The following is a 20,580-nucleotide window of genomic DNA, read 5'->3' on the forward strand; positions in this document are numbered from 1 at the left end:
CCTTCAATGATTTACTACGTTAGAGATGCCTATTGGCAGCTGTAAGCAAAATCAGTATTATGTGGAAATTAAACTAAGAAAGGCAAGATGAATGATTCCTTTCACAAACGGAAGCATCTCTGCATCTCACTGGTTCTTCCAGAAGAAAAAAGAAGGGACTGTAGGAAAGAAGTCCATTGGAAATATGTGCAGCAACTTCCAACATGTTTAATAAAAAACTTCCTCACTCGTGACTTGGATATAAAAAACTTCCATCACGTTTAATAAAATCACTCAAGGGTGGACATTTGCCTGTGTAATGCTGCTCTGTCAGAAAGACGTACTTCCTTTTACTGTACAGAAACCACAAGACCAAACATAATGCTTGGTTTCTCTCCTATCTATCCTCACCAGCTACAAAACCAGTTGAAATGTAAGTTTTAAGGCTCTTCTCCATCATGTAATCTCAATGAGTCCCAGGATGCTAGATGTTTCAATGACAGCTTTGTGTTACTTGCAAAAACATGGCAGCCACTTATTGATGTGGGCAGCTGAGAAAACTAAAGAGACCAGAGCAGTGGTTTCCAAACCTGATCCTGGAGGCACCCCAGCCAGTCAGGTTTTCAGGATATCCACAATGAATATTCATGAGGGAGATGTGGAGGCAGTGAATGCAAACCTCTCTCATGAATATTCATTGTGGATATCCTAACAAAACTGACTGGCTGGTGTGCTGCCAGGACCAGGTTTGGGAACCAATGTACCAGAGTGCAGATGCAGACTGAAGCTTGCTAGACATACATGGCTCTAGACATGACAAACTCTTTGTCATCCTGGTAGGAAACAGTGGCTGGGTATGACAACTCATTGTAAATGGGGTTGATCTGCTCCAGATAGTCATCATCCATGCTGGGGTTGGATGTGCGCTGGAAATCCATGCAATCCTCAGTCATTGGCACCTCCTGGTATTTGAGATGTCCCTGCAGGCAGGTAGCATAAAATAAGAACACAACAAGGAAATGCCTCTTCAAACCACACTCTCACAGCATGCCAAGACTTCCTCTCCACACCCAAAAAAGAGCTGCACCTGCCACTTTACAGCCCCTGGTGATGGGAATTATCATCTTTCAGTGTTAATACTGGACAGATGAGCAGTAGAGTGCCTCAGGGATAACTCCTGAGACTGAGTCCATTCAATGTGTTTGTGAGCAATATGGCTGAAGGGATAGGAGGAAAAGTTGGCCTTTTTGCAGATGACACAAAAATTTGCAACACTCTGGATGGAGTTGACAACATGAGACGTGATTTACAAAAATTAGACGTGCGGGCTAAAACTTGGCAGTTCAGCTTTAATGCAAAGAAATGCAGAATGATGCCTTTTGGGTGTAGAAATCCAAAGGTACACTACACAATAGGAGAAGAGAAGCTGATGTGCAGGAGAGGGACCTTAGGGTTTTGGTGGCTGAGGATCTCAAGGTGGAGAAACTATTTGACAAAGCAGTGGCCAAAGCCAGAAGGATGCTAGCCTGCATAGAGAAAGACATAATCAGCAGAAAAGAGGAGGTGGTAATGTCCCTGTAAAAATCATCACCGAGCCTTACAAAGAAAACCTGTCATACTAATAGAAACAGAAATTGAAATGCAAGATATCAGAGATGAACATTTCCTAAAGCTGACATATTACAATTAATAAATTCAGAAAACAATACATTTTCCTAACTTTGCCATCTTTTCTGCTTTTCTGTTTTTTTTCTTAAATTTCTTTTCTTCTGTCCTTTAGACATTTCTTTTCTCTTTAGTCCCAATTCCAGCATCTATCCTCTGTATCCCTTATCTCTCCCTGTGTCCAGTGTCCCTATCTCTATGATTCCTCCATACCCAATATATCTTCTATGTCCCTTTCTCTCCACTTATCTAACTTGTCACCTCTCTTCCCCTCCTTCCACATCCCCTACCTCAGGCCTAGCATCTCTCCTGCTCTCTCTCTCCTCCCCCCTGAACAGTCTGACATCAGTCTCTCCCTCCACAGGTCTAGCACATCTCCCCTTCAGGAGCCAGCATCTCTCCCTTTTCCCTCAAGGTCTAGCATCCCCCCTCCCTCTTCTAAGCCCCTTGGGTCCAGAATCATCTCTCACCTTTTCTTCCCAAGTCTCTCTTCCCTCTGCCTTGATTCCCCCTTTCCCCCAGCAGGTCTTGGTATCTATCTGCCTCTCTCACCTACCCACCTACCCCCATGCAGGTCCCGGTATCTCTCTTTTCTTGCAACCCTCCTCCCCCGTGGTCTAGCATCTAATCTCTTCTCTCTCTGTCCCCTCTCCAGCAGGTCCCAGCATCTCTTCCCTTCTACTCCCCCCTCCCCAGCAGGTACCAGCATTTCTCCTCTCTCCCCCTCCACCGCAGGTACAATATCACACCCACCCTCCTGTGGGTTCCTGCAACTCTCTACCCCTTCTCCCCTCACGGCCCTTGAAACCCATGGCAGACAGCAGGCAGCGAGGTAGACAGACTGCCTCCAGCCAGTGCCACCAGGGTCTTTCCTCTGCTGCATCCTGCCCACAGTATAAGTGGAAAGGCCCTAGTGGTGCTGGCCGGAAGCAGTCTGTACCTCTCTGCTGGCTGTCTGCCACAGGTTTTGAGGGTCGCAGGGGTAAAGAAATGGGGCGAAATACCAGGACCTGCAGGGGGGGGGGGGGGTAAGGGGAGAGCGATGGCAGGCAGCTCCTACCATTGGGTGGCCATGTGCATTTTGCCGGCCTCACTCAATGGTAGCTACGTCTGTCTCAGTATGATGATGGTTATGTTCCTATGTGGACAATGTTCATTATAACAATATCAATCCTAGTTATTAACAAGGAAAATATCCTCTGCCATTTATCCAAATCATCATTGAAGTCCTTAACAAAGGTAATTAATTTAACTGGTATAAATCCTAATCTGCTGGCACTGAGATTAGAGTATTAAAATGACCCATGCTCCAATTTATATGGAAATTTGTCCATAAGCACCCTCTAGCAACTCAAGGCCCATGTATATCAGCAGAGCCACTGATTTAGATTTATACTTTTGGGATCCTGCCAGGTACTTGTGACCTGGATTGGCCACCAGGGCCGCCAAGAGGGGGGGACAGGAGGGACAAAATTCCCCGGGCCCGGGCCTCCAGGGGAGACCGGCGCCGCATGTCCCTTCAGAAGTGTAGCTAGGTGGGGCGCAGAAACAGCTGTTAAGGAAAAGGTGCCAATAATTTTTTTTTCTGCTCCCTCCCTCCCGTCCGTGTGGTCGCTTTTCACTTCCCTGAAGCCTTCTCGGTCTCCCTCCTGCGCAGCAGTGCACCAGCGATTCAGAGTCAGCCTTCTGCAGGCGTCGGGGCCTCTCCTCAGGTGCTTCCTGCCTACTCTATTGCAACTTCCTGTAACCGCAGAGGTGGGACGCGCCTGAGCTGAGGAGAGGCCCCGACGCTGGCAGAAGGCTGACTCTGAATCGCTGGTTCAGTACTGCGCAGGAGGGAGATGGAGAAGGCTTCAGGGACGTGAAAAGTTAACACGCGGACGGGAGAGACGGGCAGGTGAAAGGTGCATCGCTCGGGTGGGGGGGGGGAGGGGGGGGCTGGAGAAGGAAGAAAGCTGCCCGGGGGAGGGGAGGTTTAATTGACCAGAGTGGAAGCCTATCTAGTCCACTTTAACAAGGGAACCAATTTGGATAATCTGTCTCCACCTCCCCACCCACCCAGCTGTTGTTGCCGTTCAGTTCAAAGCAACCAAACATGATCTGCTGCATAAATGAGTTAGGCTTCACTGGACCAAACTTGCTTTCCTTGTGCCATCACTATCCAGCAGGATAGGCAGTCACAGTGTCATGAAAGGTGGAGGGCTGTCAGGGAGCTGAGGGAGAGCAGGGAGAATGGCTGGACAATGGATGGGAGGGCAGGGGGGTGAGGAAATCGTTGGACGAGGAGGGCAGGGGGAGAGAGAAGAGATCGCTGGACATTGAGAGGAGGGCAGGGCAGGGGAGAGAGAAGAGGTCGCTGGACAGGAGGGGAGGGTGAGAGAAGAGATAGCTGGACAGGAGGGGAGGGCAGGGGGAGAGAAGAGATTGCTAGACAAGAGAGGAGGGGAGGGCAGGGGGGAGAGAGATTACTGGACAGGAGGGGAGGGCAGGGCAGGGGGGAGAGAAGAGATCGCTGGACATGGAGAGGAAAGGAGGGGAGAGAGAGAAGCGATCGCTGGACAGGAGGGGAGGGCAGGGCAGGGGGGAGAAGAGATCGCTAGACAAGAGAGGAGGGGAGGGGGAGAGAGAAGAGATCGCTGGACAGGAGGGCATGGCAGGGGGGAGAGAATTGCAGGACAGGAGAGGCGGGGAGGGCAGGAGAGAGAGGAGAATTGCTGAACATGGATGGATGAATGGAGGAGGCAGGGGAGAGAGGAAATTTACTGGATATGGGTGGATGGAGGAGAGGGCAGGGGAGAATGGAGAGTTGCTGGACATGGATGGATAGAGGGGAGGAAAGTCAGGAAGGAGATGCACATGGATGGAGGGGAGGGAAGAGAGGAGAAATGCTGGACATGGATGGATGGAGTAGAGGGCAGGGTGGAGAGGAGAAATGTTGGACAAGGATGAAGGGAAGGAAAGACAAAGGAAGGAGATGCACATGGATGGAGGGGAAGGGAGAGAGGAGCAATGCTGGATATGGATGGAGGGGAAATTGCTGAATTTAAGGGCTGGATCGGAACACTTTCAGGGCAGATGCTGAAACTGGAGGAAGGATAGCAACAGGGCTACAGATGGTAGACAAGACGCATAAGGACACAGGAGGATGGTGGACATGGTGAGAGAAAAAATATCAAATGGAAAGAAGGCACTGCATAAAACATAAGACACTGGGAAGCGAATAGAAAAACTAAATGATCAGTCAACAAAGGTAGAAAAAAGTATTTTATTCAGAATTTATTAATTGGAATATGTCAGCTTTTGGAAATGTGTATCTGCAATATTTTTCATGTAAGTTTCAATTTTTCTAGTATTGCTGCATGCTGAGTCTGACTTCTTGAGGTAACTTTCCAGTTCGGTATTTTGCCTTCATATTTTTTTTTATTTCTAGTTCCTTGTGTCATATCTGTTGTCATATGTTTTTCATGTGTGATCAAGGTGCAGTATTCTGCTAGTGTGTAGTATTTGCAGCCCTTTTTGTTTTTTCATTAGGTAGTGTACTGGTGTTTTAGAGCCCGGTATAATTACAGTGCTGCCTTTCCACGCATAAGGTTGTAGCTCATCCTATCCTTTGAATTAGTGCTGTTATGGTTTGGTTAGGTTATGAGTGGGTTTTTGCACAAGTTTGTGTATAGTGATTTGCAGTGGAGAGATTGTGTTTTGGCCTTACTGAGGTGGCACCAAAACATCAGAAAAGGTGTAGAGCCTAAATCATGACACACTACCTCTTGAAGGAGCTACATATAGTGCAGGGGCCCAGGCCGGTAGCGGACAGAGGGGAGCAGCGGTGACCTTGGGGTGGGGGGGAAGGGGGGGCCTTGTCCCGGGCCCAGCCCAGTTGGCCACTGTTGGAAACAAGGTGGAGCTTAAGTCTGTCCTAGTACAGCAATGCTTATGTACTTATTTACTGATGGTCCTTACCTTTTTACAGGTCCACTCTTGCCTTGCTAGGTGCTCTTGTTTTAGTGTTGTGGTTCTGACACTGAAACTTTCTCCCTTTAGAACTTCAATCTGAACCTTCTATTAAAAAATCTAAAGCTTTACTTAAGTAATTTACTTACTAATTTACTCAGGCATTCACCTTGCCCAATTACATAAATCTAAATTTTAGTGCTGAGTTCTGCATCACCTTTGTACAGCCTTCACCAACATTCTATGTCTCTTTTCACTTCCTCTCCTTCTCCTGTATATTAGAAGTAATTATCCTTCCTTGATTACCTACCTTTATTGAAACGGAATTATAACCTAGGCTCCCTATATGGTGGTACTCTTATTATTCTTCATTTTACTTTATTGTAAACTGTTCAGATATTTTTAATTATTTGTTGTATATTAAATAAAAGCTTCAAATGTGAAATCCCCCAGACTTGGATGAAACAGGGGATGTGAACAGTTGGGTAAATGCCTCTGTTGTGAGACTAGTGCTTTAAAAGCAGACTCAGTCTTGGTTAAGAAAAAGATGGTGTCATACAGACTTCTACGGTCTGTAGGTCTGTACATGCGCATTTATTTAATGCTGGAAAAGTTATTTTAATTGTGTGCGCTGGGGCTAGTCCACTTTGTAATTAGGCATAGCATAGGGATGGATATAATAGAATGTTTTGTATACAGTTTTCACATATGATTAAGTTAAGCTGTGGCCAAATTGTTGGGCAGACTGAATGTACTATACAGGTCTTCACCTGCCATCATTTATTATGAAATGTTCCAACAGCAACATCTGTAACTAGGGGTGGGCAATTAACGCATTAATAATGCGATTAACGTGTTAATTTTTTTAATGCACAAAGTTCATTTTAACATCACAACATCTTTTTTAACGCATCACCCCCCTCCCCCCACATTTACCTTTACAGCTGAGCTCTGGATTTTTCTCCTTCCTCACTGCCTCAAAGTCTTTATCTTCCCATGTAAGCCACATTGAGCCTGCAAATAGGTGGGAAAATGTGGGATACAAATGTAACAAATAAATAAATAAATGTATGGCCGGGATCAGCACCATGCAGGAAGTTGGGAAAATCTCGTGGGACTTGAAATCGCAAGATTCCCCAACCCTGCATGGCGAGGCTCAAGTATCTGCTGGGCCTGGCCATGCAGGTGAAAACTAAGGCACTGAAGCAGCAAGGAAGGAGAAAAATCCGGAGCTCAGCTGTAAGGTAAATGAGGGTGGGGGGTTGATCCTTTGAAGGTAAAGATGCCATTGGTCAACACATGTCCAGTTGAGGAGTCATGAATGCAGAAAAATCAAAAATAAACAAACAAAACAAAAACATGGGCAGTAAGCAGCCAAGGGTCAAGCAGTACTAGAGAAAGTGATGGTTTTCAGGTGCTTATCATATAAATCGCAAGTAAATACATCCTTGCACAATTTGACCTGCCTGGAAGCTGGCATAAATTTATGTACATGTACTTCATGGCTTTCCCCATGCTTTATTCATTCAGAACTTGTCAGCTCTGCATAAACTGTAGTGCACTGATAGCTGTCAGTTAACTATTAACCTATGGAATAATTCCTGCATTAGCCATTTTAGTAACATAGGGCCATAATTTTACTCAAATATAGATCAAGCAGTCGTTAAACAGCCTCCTTCTGCTGGTAAGTATTGCTTTTACCTTTATGGCAGTGAGTTAGTGTCACTTGCCTGCTTTAAGACTGTTACCTCCTCCCCTTTTCATTTTCCCTCTCCATCCTACATTTTAAATACAGCATGCAACAGATGGTTTTCCATTGCTGTTCTAATAAGGAGCCAAATTCCACACTGAAGACCTATGATCACCTGCTGCCACCATCTCCTCACTTACCCCATTGCTATTCTCTACCATGCTGCTGGGCTCCAAAAGAACTGGCTTCAGAAGGACCTCTGTTCCAGTGTCTAGAGGTTTATCGTCCTGCAACAATAAACAATTATTGGCACTAATTGGCATTAATTCAATTTAATTGGGATATATAGTGGTTAGGGTGGTGGACTTTGGTCCTGGGGAATTGAGGAACTGAGTTGGATTCCCACTTCAGGCACAGGCAGCTCCTTGTGACTCTGGGCAAGTCACTTAACCCTCCATTGCCCCAGGTACAAATAAGTACCTGTATACAATATGTAAGCCGCATTGAGCCTGCCATGAGTGGGAAAGCGCGGGGTACAAATGTAACAAAAAAAATATATATATATATATATATATATATATATATATATATATATATATATGAACAAGTTCAAAAAGGGGGCGTGGAAATGGGAGGGTCGTGGGCAGAACGGGGACATTCTTAAGATTTACATGCTTTGTTCTAGAATGAGAGAGAATATGTGCCTAATGTAGGCACATACATTTGCACCATGTTTCAGTTGGTGCAAATGGCCGTGCCTAAAGTTAGGCACGATTCCCAGGTGTAAGTGCTCTTCTATAAATCAAGCCTAATTTTAAGTGAGGCTTATAGAATAGAGCTTTGGTCAGAGCCATATATAGAATTCACCCCTATGGGAACAATTCTATGAAGTATCACCTAAATGTAGGCATGACAAAAGTGTGCTTCACACCAGTTCTATAATGGTCTTAAGGTGCACCTAATCCATTATAAAATAGAAGTGCAAAGCTGCTTTGGTGTACCGAAACTTAGGTGTGACAGCTTATGCAAGGTCTATGGCAGGCACAAGCTTGTATACCTTGCAATGCATCTGGCACACTAATGACACGTCCATGCTCCACCCATTGATACAGCCCATTTGCTGTTATGCACCATGTGACTAGTATACCAATTTTATAGAATAGCACCTAGTACATACAAGTGTAAATACCAATTTGTGATGTCAATCATGTGCATAAATGCGCCTAGTCTATAAATTAATGCACGCAATTGGTTCCTTGATTTAGGTGCACTTTATAGAGCTGCCCTTCACACAAGCAGTTCAAAGAAAGCAGAAAGTCTGTAATCATTTCACATGCCTAGGTCATTAATATTCTAAGAACCCACAAGGGAGGATGTTTCATCTTTCCTAAATACTATAGGGTATTCAAAAATATGGAAAATGTACATATCTCAAGGAAAATATCTGCATGTTTTATTCACTTCAACAAGGAAATAATTTTATTTGGCATTCCTACCTCAACCTTAAACTTAGGGAGGTGCAAACAGGACAACTGCCTGGGTCCCTATGCTAAAGGGGACCCAAGCCTGCCTGAAATCACCTGCCTTCATCCTTCATCTATCATGCTATCTCAGCAAATGATGGTTCTCAAAGTTTTATACTTTTACTAGTGTGTACGCCACACTACAAGGGCACCATTCAACAACATCCAATGGTTGCCCAGCGCCTAAAACTCTCCTAATCACAATATTTAATCAGGACATATTTTCTTGTTTTCTATTTTTTATATATACTATCTGATGCATATTTAAACATCATTTTATATAAATTTATCATATATCTATCAAAGGACCTCAGTAGCTCAATATAATGATGACAACATTTCATTAATCGGGAGACCCGATTACTCCCCCTTCTTAAAGTGCCATTGGCTCCTCATCGGTTCGCTCTACCATCCACCCATATGTAGCTCTATAAAAGCTTGAAAGCTTAAAACACTTAGCTTAATGGTGGTTAGGTATCCACTGCTTCCTTAACAGTGTTCATCCAGAACCCTTAGTTATAGTAAGTAACCTTGCGAAACATGCATACCATGATAGATGGATGATAGATATATGATAAATTTATATAAAATGATGTTTAAATATGCATCAGATAGTATATATAAAAATAGAAAACAAGAAAATATGTCCTGATTAAATATTGTGATTAGGAGAGTTTTAGGCGCTGGGCAACCATTGGATACTATTAGAAGTAACTAGCCTGCTTATTTTCGAAGGAGATCGCCGGCCATCTTCTTACACAAATTGAGAGATGGCTGACCAACTCCTAAACCCGGCCAAATTGGTATAATCGAAAGCCGATTTTGGCCGGCTCCAACTGCTTTCCGTCGCAGAGCCAGCCAAAGTTCAAAGGGGCGTGTCGGCAGGGTAGCGAAGGCGGGACGGGGGCATGGTTAAGACATGGCCGGCTTGGGCCGATAATGGAAAAAAGAAGGTCGGCTCGGACGAGCATTTGGCCGGCTTCACTTGGTCCATTTATTTTTAGGACCAAGCCTCAAAAAAGTGCCCCAATTGACCACCGGAGGGAATTGGGGATCACCTCCCCTTACTCCTCCAGTGGTCACCAACCCCCTGCAGGTGTGTGGGGCGATAGGGAAAGTAGCTCACTGAAGACCCAGGAGGCTTGTAGGATTGGGACAGTGCATAGAGGAAGTGGAAAGGTGAACAACGATTGGGAGAAGAAATCATGAATGTGCTTTGGGAAGGATGTAACGGATCATCAATGTGAATTGGGAAGGAGAATCTCTGTGAGAATTCCTTATGTACGCATGTACTTCAGATCACAGCAGCATTAAATTTAAAACACTAATATATGCATTTCAGTATGGGCAAGATTTACATACAAAGAGACAGATAGTTATAAAATTAGGAAGTGGGAAAAGTCAGTAAAACAATTAAATGATTAATATATTTTCAAATGTTTTTCGTGATTAATTGGTTTACGTGCACCATGTTTATGTGTTAAATCACTGTAAAGTAAGGAAATATGCAGAAGGCTTCAATAATATCCCTGCACTACTGGAGAGACAATCAGCCTCATGACTAAAAATAAATACTTCAGAGACCATTTCCTGACACCAGTTTTTCAAGTTAAATAAAACCTACTATTGTAAATTAAGGGCCTTCTAAATGGTCCACTAAGGCAAAATTAGTCCTTACCTGATAATTTTCTTTCCGTTAGTCCCAGCAGATCAATCCAGAGACTTGTGGGCTGTGCCCCTCTACCAGCAGTTGGAGATAGAACTACAGAGGCTTGGTATATGCGGTCACATGCAGCAGCCAGAACCTCAGTATTGTCGATACCAAAGCAGGAGAAGAAACAAATAGGCCCTGTAGAACTCCTTTCCTGTCTGTAAAAAATGCCAAACAGGCGTTCCAACCGTTCATGCGGCAGGATGGAGCATCAAAGGCGCTAGGAAGTACTGGCATCAATATAACTTTTATTAGGTTTTGGTTTTTTTTTGTAAAAACAAAGAACGAAATGCTGGAAGCAACACAAACTGAAAACCGTCAAAAGAAGAACGATAACACGCAGATAAAGAACAGGGCGGGCATCTGGATTGCTCTGCTGGGACTAATGGAAAGAAAATGATCAAGTTAAGGACTAATTTTACCTTCCATAGCGTCAGCAAAGCAGTCCTCAAGTGGGGTGGGAGAATCACCCCTGCGGCCAAAACGGAAACCCCAAAAGTCGCCTCCTGACATGCTGACACATCAATTCTGTAATGCTTAGCGAACGTATGCACCGAAGACCAAGTGGCCGACCTACAAATCTCTTCCAAAGGCATAGAACGATACTCCACGAAAGACGTAGCCATAGCTCTGGTAGAATGAGCTTTAAGTGAGACGGAGGGGACTTACCCGCAGAAATTTACACCATAGTAATGGCCTCTCTAAGCCACCTGGCTACAGTGGCTTTGGAAGCTCTCTCACCTTTCTTCCGGCCTGAATGAACAAAAAGATGATCAGAATGACAGAATTCATTAGTGTCTTCGAGATACTTGATTAACATTCGTCTAACATCGAGGCATTGTAAACCTGAAAGTCTGTGGGGGTAATCCACCCGTCGAAAAGCTGGAAGAAAGAGAGGCTGATTCAAGTGGAACCGCAAGACCACTTTGGGAAGAAAGGATGGAACTGTCCGAATGGAAATCCTGGCTTCAGTAAAACGAAGAAAGAGAACCCTGCAGGAAAGGGCTTGCAGCTCCGACACCCATCTAGCTGAAGCCATAGCCACCAAAAACACTGCTTTTAAAGTGAGATTTTTCAAAGATAAAGAAACTTAACGGTTCAAAAGGAGGAAGCTGCATAGCTTGCAGAACAAGATTTAGGTTCCAATTCGGAAGAACAGGAGCGAGAGGAGGACGAAGATGAGGAGTACCCAAAGAAAACGGACTGGATCTGGATGGGAATTCAAAGAAGTTCCTTGCAAACGGCCTTGGAAACAAGCCAAAGCAGCTACCTTTACTTTCAATGAAGCTAAGGATAAAGATCTGTCTAGATCATCCTGTAAGAAGGCCAAGATGGAAGGAACTTTGGCCATGGAAGCCGTCCTGCCGCCGTGCTCCAAGACTCAAATGTGCGCCAAACTCAGGCAAAGGCTGTGGATGTGGACTGCTTCCTAGCTTGGAACACTGTAGTAGTCACTCTGTCCAGGAACCATTTTCGCCACAACTGTGCCCTCTCAAGAGCCAAGCCATAAGACCAAAGGGGGAGGGATCCTCCACGAGGATGGGACCATGACGTAGGAGCCCTGGATGCTCCGTAAGTAGTAGAGGCCGATCGATGAGAAGCCAAACAAGGTCCTCATACCATGGATGCCTGGGCCAATCCGGTGCTACTAGAATCACCCGGCCCGGATGACAAACAATGCGCCCTACTACCCGTCCTACCATTGGCCATGGAGGGAACACGTAAAGGAGAGCTGTGGGCCACTGTTGAAGCAGGGTATCAATGCCCTTGGAACCATACACTTTCCTTCTGCTGAAGAAGCGGGGAACTTTGGTGTTGGTTTTGTTGGCCATTAAGTCGAGGATTGGAATCCCCCAATGGCTTATGATCTGATTGAACGCTGTTTGGGAGAGTTCCCACTCCCCTGGATCCAACTGATGACTGAGGAAGTCTGCCTGCACATTCAAGGACCCCACAATGTGAGCTGCTCAAAGAAGGGGGAAGGTAAACAGAGCAAAAGAAAAAAATAGCACTTCAGAGAGCCGAAAAATAAAAACTACTCACAGGCCTTTTTTTTTTTTTAGACAAAATGCTGCCTCTTACCTTTGGTGTCTTTCTGCCTTGTCTCTTTTTTTTTTTTTTTTAAGACAGGAGAGGAATTAGCAATAGAAATGAAAGGCAAGCACTCCTCAGAAGCCTCCAGGCAAGAGTGGAACCGACGGGGGGACGAAAGGGATGGACACGGCACCACCAGGTGTACCCAAATCAACGCCTCAACGCCAACCAGGCTGCAACTACTCCTGAGGAACGGGAAAGGACCCAGTCAATTCAGAGCTACACTGCTGTGACCTTCCACCTGCTAGATAGGGAAAATACTGAGGTTCTGGCAGCTGCATGTGACCACATATACCAAGCCTCTGTAGTTCTCTCTATCTCCACCTGCTGATAGAGGGGCACAACCCACAAGTCTCTGGAGCTGGACGTTATGAAAATGCAGTTTATAATAGAGCAACATTAATCAAACACAAAAACATCCAAGTAATGTACATTAATTTATCAAAAAAAAAAAAAAACCCAATATGAACATAATCATGACAAAGAAGGCTAAAAGAGAATATGAAGAAAAACTTGCCGTGGAGACAAAAACTCATAGTAACACCTTTTTCAGAAGAAGAAAGCCTGTGAAAGAATCTGTGAGACGTTAGATCATGAAGCAGCAAATGGGGCACTCAGGAAGGACAAGGCCATACCAGAGAGACTGAATGAATTCTTTGCTTCGGTCTTTATGGAAGAAAATGCAAGAAACCTACCTGTACCGGAAATGGTTTTCAAGGGTGAAAATGCAGAGGAACTAAAAGAAATCTTGCTGAACCTGAAAGATGTATTGAGCCAAATTGACAAGTTAAAGAGTAATAAATCACCTGGACTAAATGGTGTACACCCCAGGGTACTGAAAGATCTCAAACATGAAATTGCTGATCTGTGGTAAGTGATCTGTAAACTATTATTAAAATTGTCTGTAGTACCCAAGGATTGGAAGGTGGCCAATATAACGCCAATTTAAAAAAAGAGTTCCGGGGTGATCTGGGAAATTACAGACCGGTAAGCCTGTCTTCAGTGCCAGGGAAAATAGTGGAAACTATTATAAAGAATAAAATTACGGAACACATAAACAAACATGGTTTAATGGGACAGAGTTAGCATCAGCTCAGCCAAGGGCAGTCTTGCTTCATTTCTTTGAAGGCATAAATAAACATGTGGATAAAGGTGAGTCTGTTGATGTACTGTATCTGGATTTTCAGAAAGCTTTCAACCAAGTTCCTCATGAGAGACTCCAGAGAAAACTGAGAAGTCATGGGATAGGAGGCAATGTCCTTCTGTGGATTAGGAATTGAGTTATTGTACAGAAAACAGAGGGTAGGGTTAAAAAGCCATTTTTTTCAATGGAGGAGGGTGAATAGTAGAGTGCTGCAATCTGTACAAGGATCGGTGCTATTTAACATATTTATAAATGATCTGGAAAACAGAACGAGTGAGACGATTTAATTTGCAGATGACAAAAAACTATTCAAACTTGTCAAAACGCATGCAGATTGTGAAAAATTGGAGGAAGACTGGGCATCCAAATGGCAGATGAAATTTAATGTGGAGAAATGCAAAGTGATGCACATTGGGAAGAATAATCCGAAACATTGTTACCCTGATGCTAGGGTCCAACCTTAGAAGTCGGCACTCAATAAAAAAGATCTGAAGACAATACACTGAAATGTTCTGCCTAGTGTGTGGCGGTGGCCAAAAAAGCATACAGGTTGCTAGGAATTATTAGGAAAAGGATGCAAAATAAAACCAATAATAATAATGCCTCTGCATCGCTCCATGGTGCGACCTCACTTTGAGAACTGTGTTCAATTCTGGTCATCGTATCTCAAAAAGATATAGCAGAATTAGAAAAGGTTCAAAGAAAAGCAACCAAAGTGATAAAGGGGATGGAACTACTCCCACATGAGGAAAGGCTAAAGAGGTTAGGGCTCTTCAGCTTGGAAAAGAGATGGCTGAGGGGGGATATGATTGAAGTCTATAAAATCCTGAGTGGTGTAGAATGGGTAGAAGTGAATCGATTTTTCACTGTTTCAAAAAGTATAAAGGCCAGGAGACACTCAATGAAATTACATGGAAATACTTTTAAAACAAATAGGAGTAAATATTTTTTCACTCAAAGAATAGTTAAGCTCTGGAATTTCTTGCCAGAGGATGTGGTAACAGCAGTTAGCGTATCTGGGCTTAAAAAAAAGGTTTGGACAAGTTCCTGGAGAAAAAGTTCATAGTCTGTTATTGAGATGGACATGGGGGGGTGGGGAGCCACTGCTTGCCCCGGGATTGGTAGCATGGAATGTTGCTACTAATTGTGTTTCTTCCAGGTACTTGTGACCTGTATTGGCCACTGTCAGAAGCAGGATACTGGGACAGATGGACCATTGGTCTGACCCAGTATGGCTACTCTTATGTTCTTATCCCTGCTCAGTAACAGAAGTTCAACTCGTTCTCACTGGGAAAACCCCACTGCAGCAAATCCAGTTGAGAGCCTACAAAACGAAGCTTCTTGTTTAACAAATTTACATTTTCCCTAGACTATGTATATTTTGGTTTGAAACTTAGAATATCAGAGTTTAAGGATGCTACGGAAAAACACTATTTGAAAGCGCAAAACCCCTTCGCAAAAAACTACACTGGCTCCCTATCCAAGAGCACATTGCCTTCAAAATCTGTACTATGGTTCACAAAATTATATAAGGTGAAGCACCAGACTACATGACAGACCTTATTGACCTACCAGCCAGAAACTCATTTGTATCATCACGAATGTACCTAAATCTACACTACCCAAGCTGCAAAGGACTCAAATACAAATCAACTTACGCATCTAGTTTTTTCTACATCAGCACACAACTGTGGAATGCATTACCAAAAGACCTGAAAACCACAAATGACCACTTACACTTCAGAAAGACACTCAAGACCCACCTGTTTAAAAAGGCATACCCTACAGACCCAACGTAAATGCGACACAACTACACTAAAGTTTGTAATGGCCTTCACCGAACTCTTCCGCTGAACGTTTCCTCTATGTGGTCCTACCACATGAACATTACCCTATCACAACTCCATCTTGTATTTGTATACACCGGAGTCTCCGGCACTATGTAAGACACATTGAACCTACAAAGAGGTGGGAAAATGTGGGGTACAAATGTAACAAATAAATAAATAAAAGACACTATAAGTTAATATTCTAAGTGCTAATTATGCCAGTGGTTCCCAAACCTGGTCCTGGTGGCACCCCAGTCAGGTGTTTGCGATACCCACCACGAATATTCATGAGAAACATTTGTATGTACTGCCTCCACTGCATGCAAATCTCTCTCATGAATACTCTGGTTCACAAAATTATTTACGGTGAAGCTCCGGGATACATAACAGACTTGATCGACCTACCAACTAGAAACACATCCGAATCAACACAAACGTACCTAAATCTGCTCTACCCAAGCTGCAAAGGACTCAAATACAAATCAACTTACGTGTCCAGTTTTTCCTACATAAGCACACAACTGTGGAACGCATTACCAAAAGCCTTGAAAACTTCGAACGACCACCTAAACTTCCAGAAAACACTAAAAAGTAACCTGTTTAAAAAGGCATACCCTACCAATCCAAAATAAATGCCTGATCTTTGCAACACAACAAAACTAAAGAACGTATTGGACATAACACAACTCTTCCGCTGCACGATTCCTTAGTGTGGCTGTGCCACATGAACTTTATCTTACCACATCATCACTTTATATTTGTTTACACTGGAGTCTGTAACACCTCTCCGGTACTATGTAAGCTACATTGAGACTACAAATAGATGGGAAAATGTGGGATATAAATTTAACAAATAAATAAATAAAATAAAATATTCATTGTGAGTATCCTGAAAATCTGACTGGCTGGGGTGCCTCCAGTGCCAGGTCTGGGAACCACTGATCTATGCAATAAGGATTTATGGGACACACCTATCCCTGACCCTTATGCTCTCTATATGCCAGCAATATAAAATATGATTCTAGCAACATAATAAAAGCATGAAACAAATTCCTAGCTCAGTTGTCACCTTATTTATTTATTTATTTTATTTGTGGCAGTTATACCCCGCTCTTTCCCGCTCGATAGCAGGTTCAGTGCGGCTTACAAAGTGTGAAACAAAGTATCACTGAGATAATACAAAGTATGGAACAAAGTATAACAGAGATGACATAATTGCATAGAGTAGGACATTAGTAAGAGATATGGGGAAAGGATTGGAGTATGGGTAATACTAGTGGTATGGAATTAGGTTTGAGAGTTAGGATGGGTCATTTGGATAGGCTTGTTTGAAGAGGTAAGTCTTCAGCAGTTTTCGGAAGGGTAGGTGTTCAGTGGTTTTTCGGATGTGTCGAGGTATGGCATTCCAGAGTTGGCTGCCTATGACAGAGAAGTTGGATGCATAGTAAGTTTTGTATTTGAGGCCTTTGCAGCTAGGAAGATGAAGATTGAGTTATGTTCGGGAAGATCTGGACCAGTTCCTGGCTGGAAGATCGATCAGGTCGGACATGTAGCTTGGAGATTCGCCATTGAGGATCTTGTGGATCATTGTGTGGGCTTTGAAGTTTATGCGTTCCTTGATAGCTAGCCAATGAAGTTTTTTCCGTAGTGGTGTTGCACTTTTGAATCGTGATTTGCCAAAGATGAGTCTCACTGCTGTGTTTTGGGCGGTTTGAAGCTTTCTTAGGATTTGGGCTTTGCATCCAATGTAGATACTGTTGCAGTAGTCAGCGTGGGTGGTGGATTGTACCAGGTTGCGGAATGTTTTTTGGGGCAGGAATGGTTTTACTCTTTTCAATACCCACATCATGTTGAACATGAGCGCTCCTCTGCACTTTTCCATCTTGCCTGGCAGTCTGTGAGCTTTGGAACTGTTAAAAACTGAGCTCAGAGTGTCATCATGCTAATTCTGAATCTCTTCCCACAGTTCTGGGAGTGGGAGCTTGCTCCGTCTAGACCAGTGATGGCGAACCTTTCAGAGACCGAATGCCCAAACAGCAACCCAAAATTATTTATCGCAAAGTGCCGGTACTCATTAGAGGCGGGGTCACCACATATGACTCCACCCCTATGATAGCCACACCCCTTACACCAGCCATGGCGTATATAAACAGACATCATTGAAAATATTATACTAGTATAGGAGAAAAAAAATAACATGATTTTCTTTCATTATAAATCATTTCTGTAAGTTGTTACAGCTCCAGTATACCCAGTGCAAAATAAGACAGCAGATGTAAATTCTCAAATTGGACATATTCCAAACACTAAAATGAAAATAAAATGATTTTTTCTACCTTTGTTGTCTGGTGACTTTGTTTTTCTGATCATGCTGGCCCAGTATCCGATTCTGCTGCTATCTGTCCTCTTAACTCTGTTTCCAGGGCTTCCTTTCCATTTATTTCTTTACTTTCCTCCTTTCATCTTCATTTCTTGCCCTCCATCCATGTCCAGCAACCCTCCGCTCCCCTCCAGCCACAAATGTCCAGCCACCCTCCTCTCCCCTCCAGCCACCCATGTCCAGCCACCCTCCTCTCCCCCTGCCCTCCCCTCCAGCCACCCATGTCCAGCCACCCTCCTCTGCCCCTGTCCTCCCTCCCAGCACCAGGCAGGCTTCCCTCCCAGCACCAGGCCTTCCCAGCACCCAACATCAGGCCTCCCTTCCACCCAGCAGCACCCAGCATCAGGCCGACCTCCCTCCCACCCAGCACCCAACATCAGGCCTCCCACCCAGCACCCAACATCAGCCTGCCACCCTCCCACCCAGCACCCAACATCAGGCCTCCCTCCCTCCCAGCACCCAGCAGCAGCACCCAGTAGCAGGCCTCCGTCCCACCCAGAACGCAGCAGCAGCAGCAGCACCCAGCATCAGGCCTCCCTCCCACCCACCCACCCACCCAGCACCAAGCCTCCCACCCACCCAGCACCAGGCCTGCCTGCCTCCCTCCCTCCCTCCAACCAAACAAGCATCAGGCCACCCGCCCGCCCATCCTCCCTCCCTCCCAGCACCAGGAACCCCCCTACTCCTCTGAAATTTAAAAAGCGTAACGTCCTCGGGGTTAAGGCAGCGTGCGTCGGCAGTGAAGCGTGTGTTCTTCGTGCGGTGCGCCTTCAGCCTTCCCTTCTGTCTCTCAAGCTCTGGTCCCGCCCCATAGGCGGGACCAGAGCTTGAGAGACAGAAAGGAAGGCCAAAGGCGCGCCGCACGAAGAACACGTGTTTTGCTGCCACTGCCAACGCACGCCGCCTTAACCCCGAGGAGTAGGACTGTATGCTTTTTAAATTTCAGAGGAGGAGGGGGGTTCCTGGTGCTGGGAGGGAGGGAGGGAGGACAGGCAGGCAGGTGGCCTGATGCTTGTTTGGTTGGAGGGAGGGCGGGAGGGAGGCTGAACTGGTGCTCGGAGGGAAAGAGAGTGGGCGGACCAGCGACGGCACGCGTGCCATAGGTTCGCCATCACCGGTCTAGACTGTGACATCTGATGCCTTATTGATATTAATGGTACATTACCAAAGGCACAAGCCAAAGGAGTGCTCCTTAGTTTGGCAAATTGAGTGGCGATTAATCTTAAGACTGCTTTCTTAAATTTTTAAAATATTTATCTTTATTCCATTTTAATTATTATTAGTTGTAATCATGTGTTTCTCTGGAACGGTTGAGAATTACTCTATTCCTGTTACTGGTTGTGCCAGAAAGGATGTAGTTAAGGGGTCTTTTGAACCTAAGCCACATGTCTTAGTTCCTATTACTCTTAACAGACCTACTAAATCCTGGTGTTTAAGGAGTAGACATATTAACACTAGAGCAGTTACTAAAAGAAATTTGTTTTGGCTGACTGAATAGTATAGCATAAACTGGATCTCTTATGTGTAACTGAAACTTAGATGGTCAAAGGAGATACTTTATCAGCTACTCAATTATGTCTGGATGGAAATGTTTGCATTAATAAGCAGTCGCGGAGAACTCAAAGGTCCCACGGAGCAATCCAAAACGAAAAGAAGAAGTGGGAGATTGACCACTGCAACCAGAGATTGGATGGACACGACTTGAATGAAAGCCGTTTATGAATAAAAGACTCATGTTCTGGAATTTTCTGACCTTTTCTTTTGGGTCTGCTTATTTCTGTGTGTTTCTGTGAGTTTTCACTGATAGTTACAAGACAGGAATTTCTGGCTGACCAGAAATTGACAAGACCATTGCCATGACATCCCAACCGTCTTGTTACAAACAAACTGACCAGACCCCCCATTGTCATGACATCCCAACTGTTTGTTACTGAGCAGAGGTGTGGCAAGGACACTAATGCCCTATCACAGGTCTCCTATGTACTTGCAGGATTGTTGATTGGGTGATATATGAGGTGGTCCTTTGTGATGGAAAGGGTATATAAGTAACTGCTCATCTAAAGAGACTCTGAAAAATAGTCAGGATGGCAGGAGAGTTTCATGTCACAGTCTATTTCCGGGGGGGGGGGGGGTACTCTCCCCTCCTTGATAGAAACTAATTCTGTATAGCTAAGATTATTTCTTTCTTCCTTTCTTTCTCTCTGTTCTGTAACCTTTGTATGAGGAATAAAACTTTCCTTCCTATTGTTAGACTCTGTTCTGTAAAACTACTAATGCCAAGAGCCAATAATATTTCTTGTGCTGTTGCTGGTGAGTAATAAAGATTCCTTTTCTTCTTCTAACTTAGCCTGAGTTTTTTGTAAGAATAGCATGACCAAACGCGCAGCCTAGAACACTTGACACAATGTTGTGTTTCAGCTGCTAGGTTTGCTTCAGAAGCAGACCTAGGAGTCTAAAAACAAATATACAATACAAAGATATGAAAATGTATAAAAAATATATCATACAAATTAACCTTTATTAGTAACATTTAAAGAAAATAAGAACCACGTAAAAATGAAATAAAATATATGCCAATCATAAAGCGTAAAAAAGATAAATAAATAAAAACTTA

The 20,580-nt window shown here is 44.2% G+C and overlaps 1 protein-coding gene across 2 annotated transcripts in view; it reads right to left on the reverse strand.

Moving 5' to 3' along the window:
• Positions 1-664: 664 nt before the first annotated feature.
• Positions 665-20,580, reverse strand: part of NECTIN2 (nectin cell adhesion molecule 2) — a 200,587-nt gene continuing 180,671 nt past the window's right edge. The window contains exons 8-9 of one of the 2 annotated variants that reach the window (XM_030212833.1): positions 7,486-7,572; positions 665-959 (exon numbers count right to left, since the gene is read on the reverse strand). In XM_030212833.1, coding sequence (XP_030068693.1) covers positions 771-959; positions 7,486-7,572 — 276 coding nt within the window. In that variant the 3' untranslated portion in view covers positions 665-770. Of the gene's footprint in view, positions 960-6,530; positions 6,610-7,485; positions 7,573-20,580 lie in introns of those variants that run through there. The other variant, XM_030212835.1, reaches the window with a different exon arrangement.

The sequence above is a fragment of the Microcaecilia unicolor genome, chromosome 8 (assembly GCF_901765095.1).
Source record: "Microcaecilia unicolor chromosome 8, aMicUni1.1, whole genome shotgun sequence".
NCBI classification, from domain to species: domain Eukaryota; kingdom Metazoa; phylum Chordata; class Amphibia; order Gymnophiona; family Siphonopidae; genus Microcaecilia; species Microcaecilia unicolor.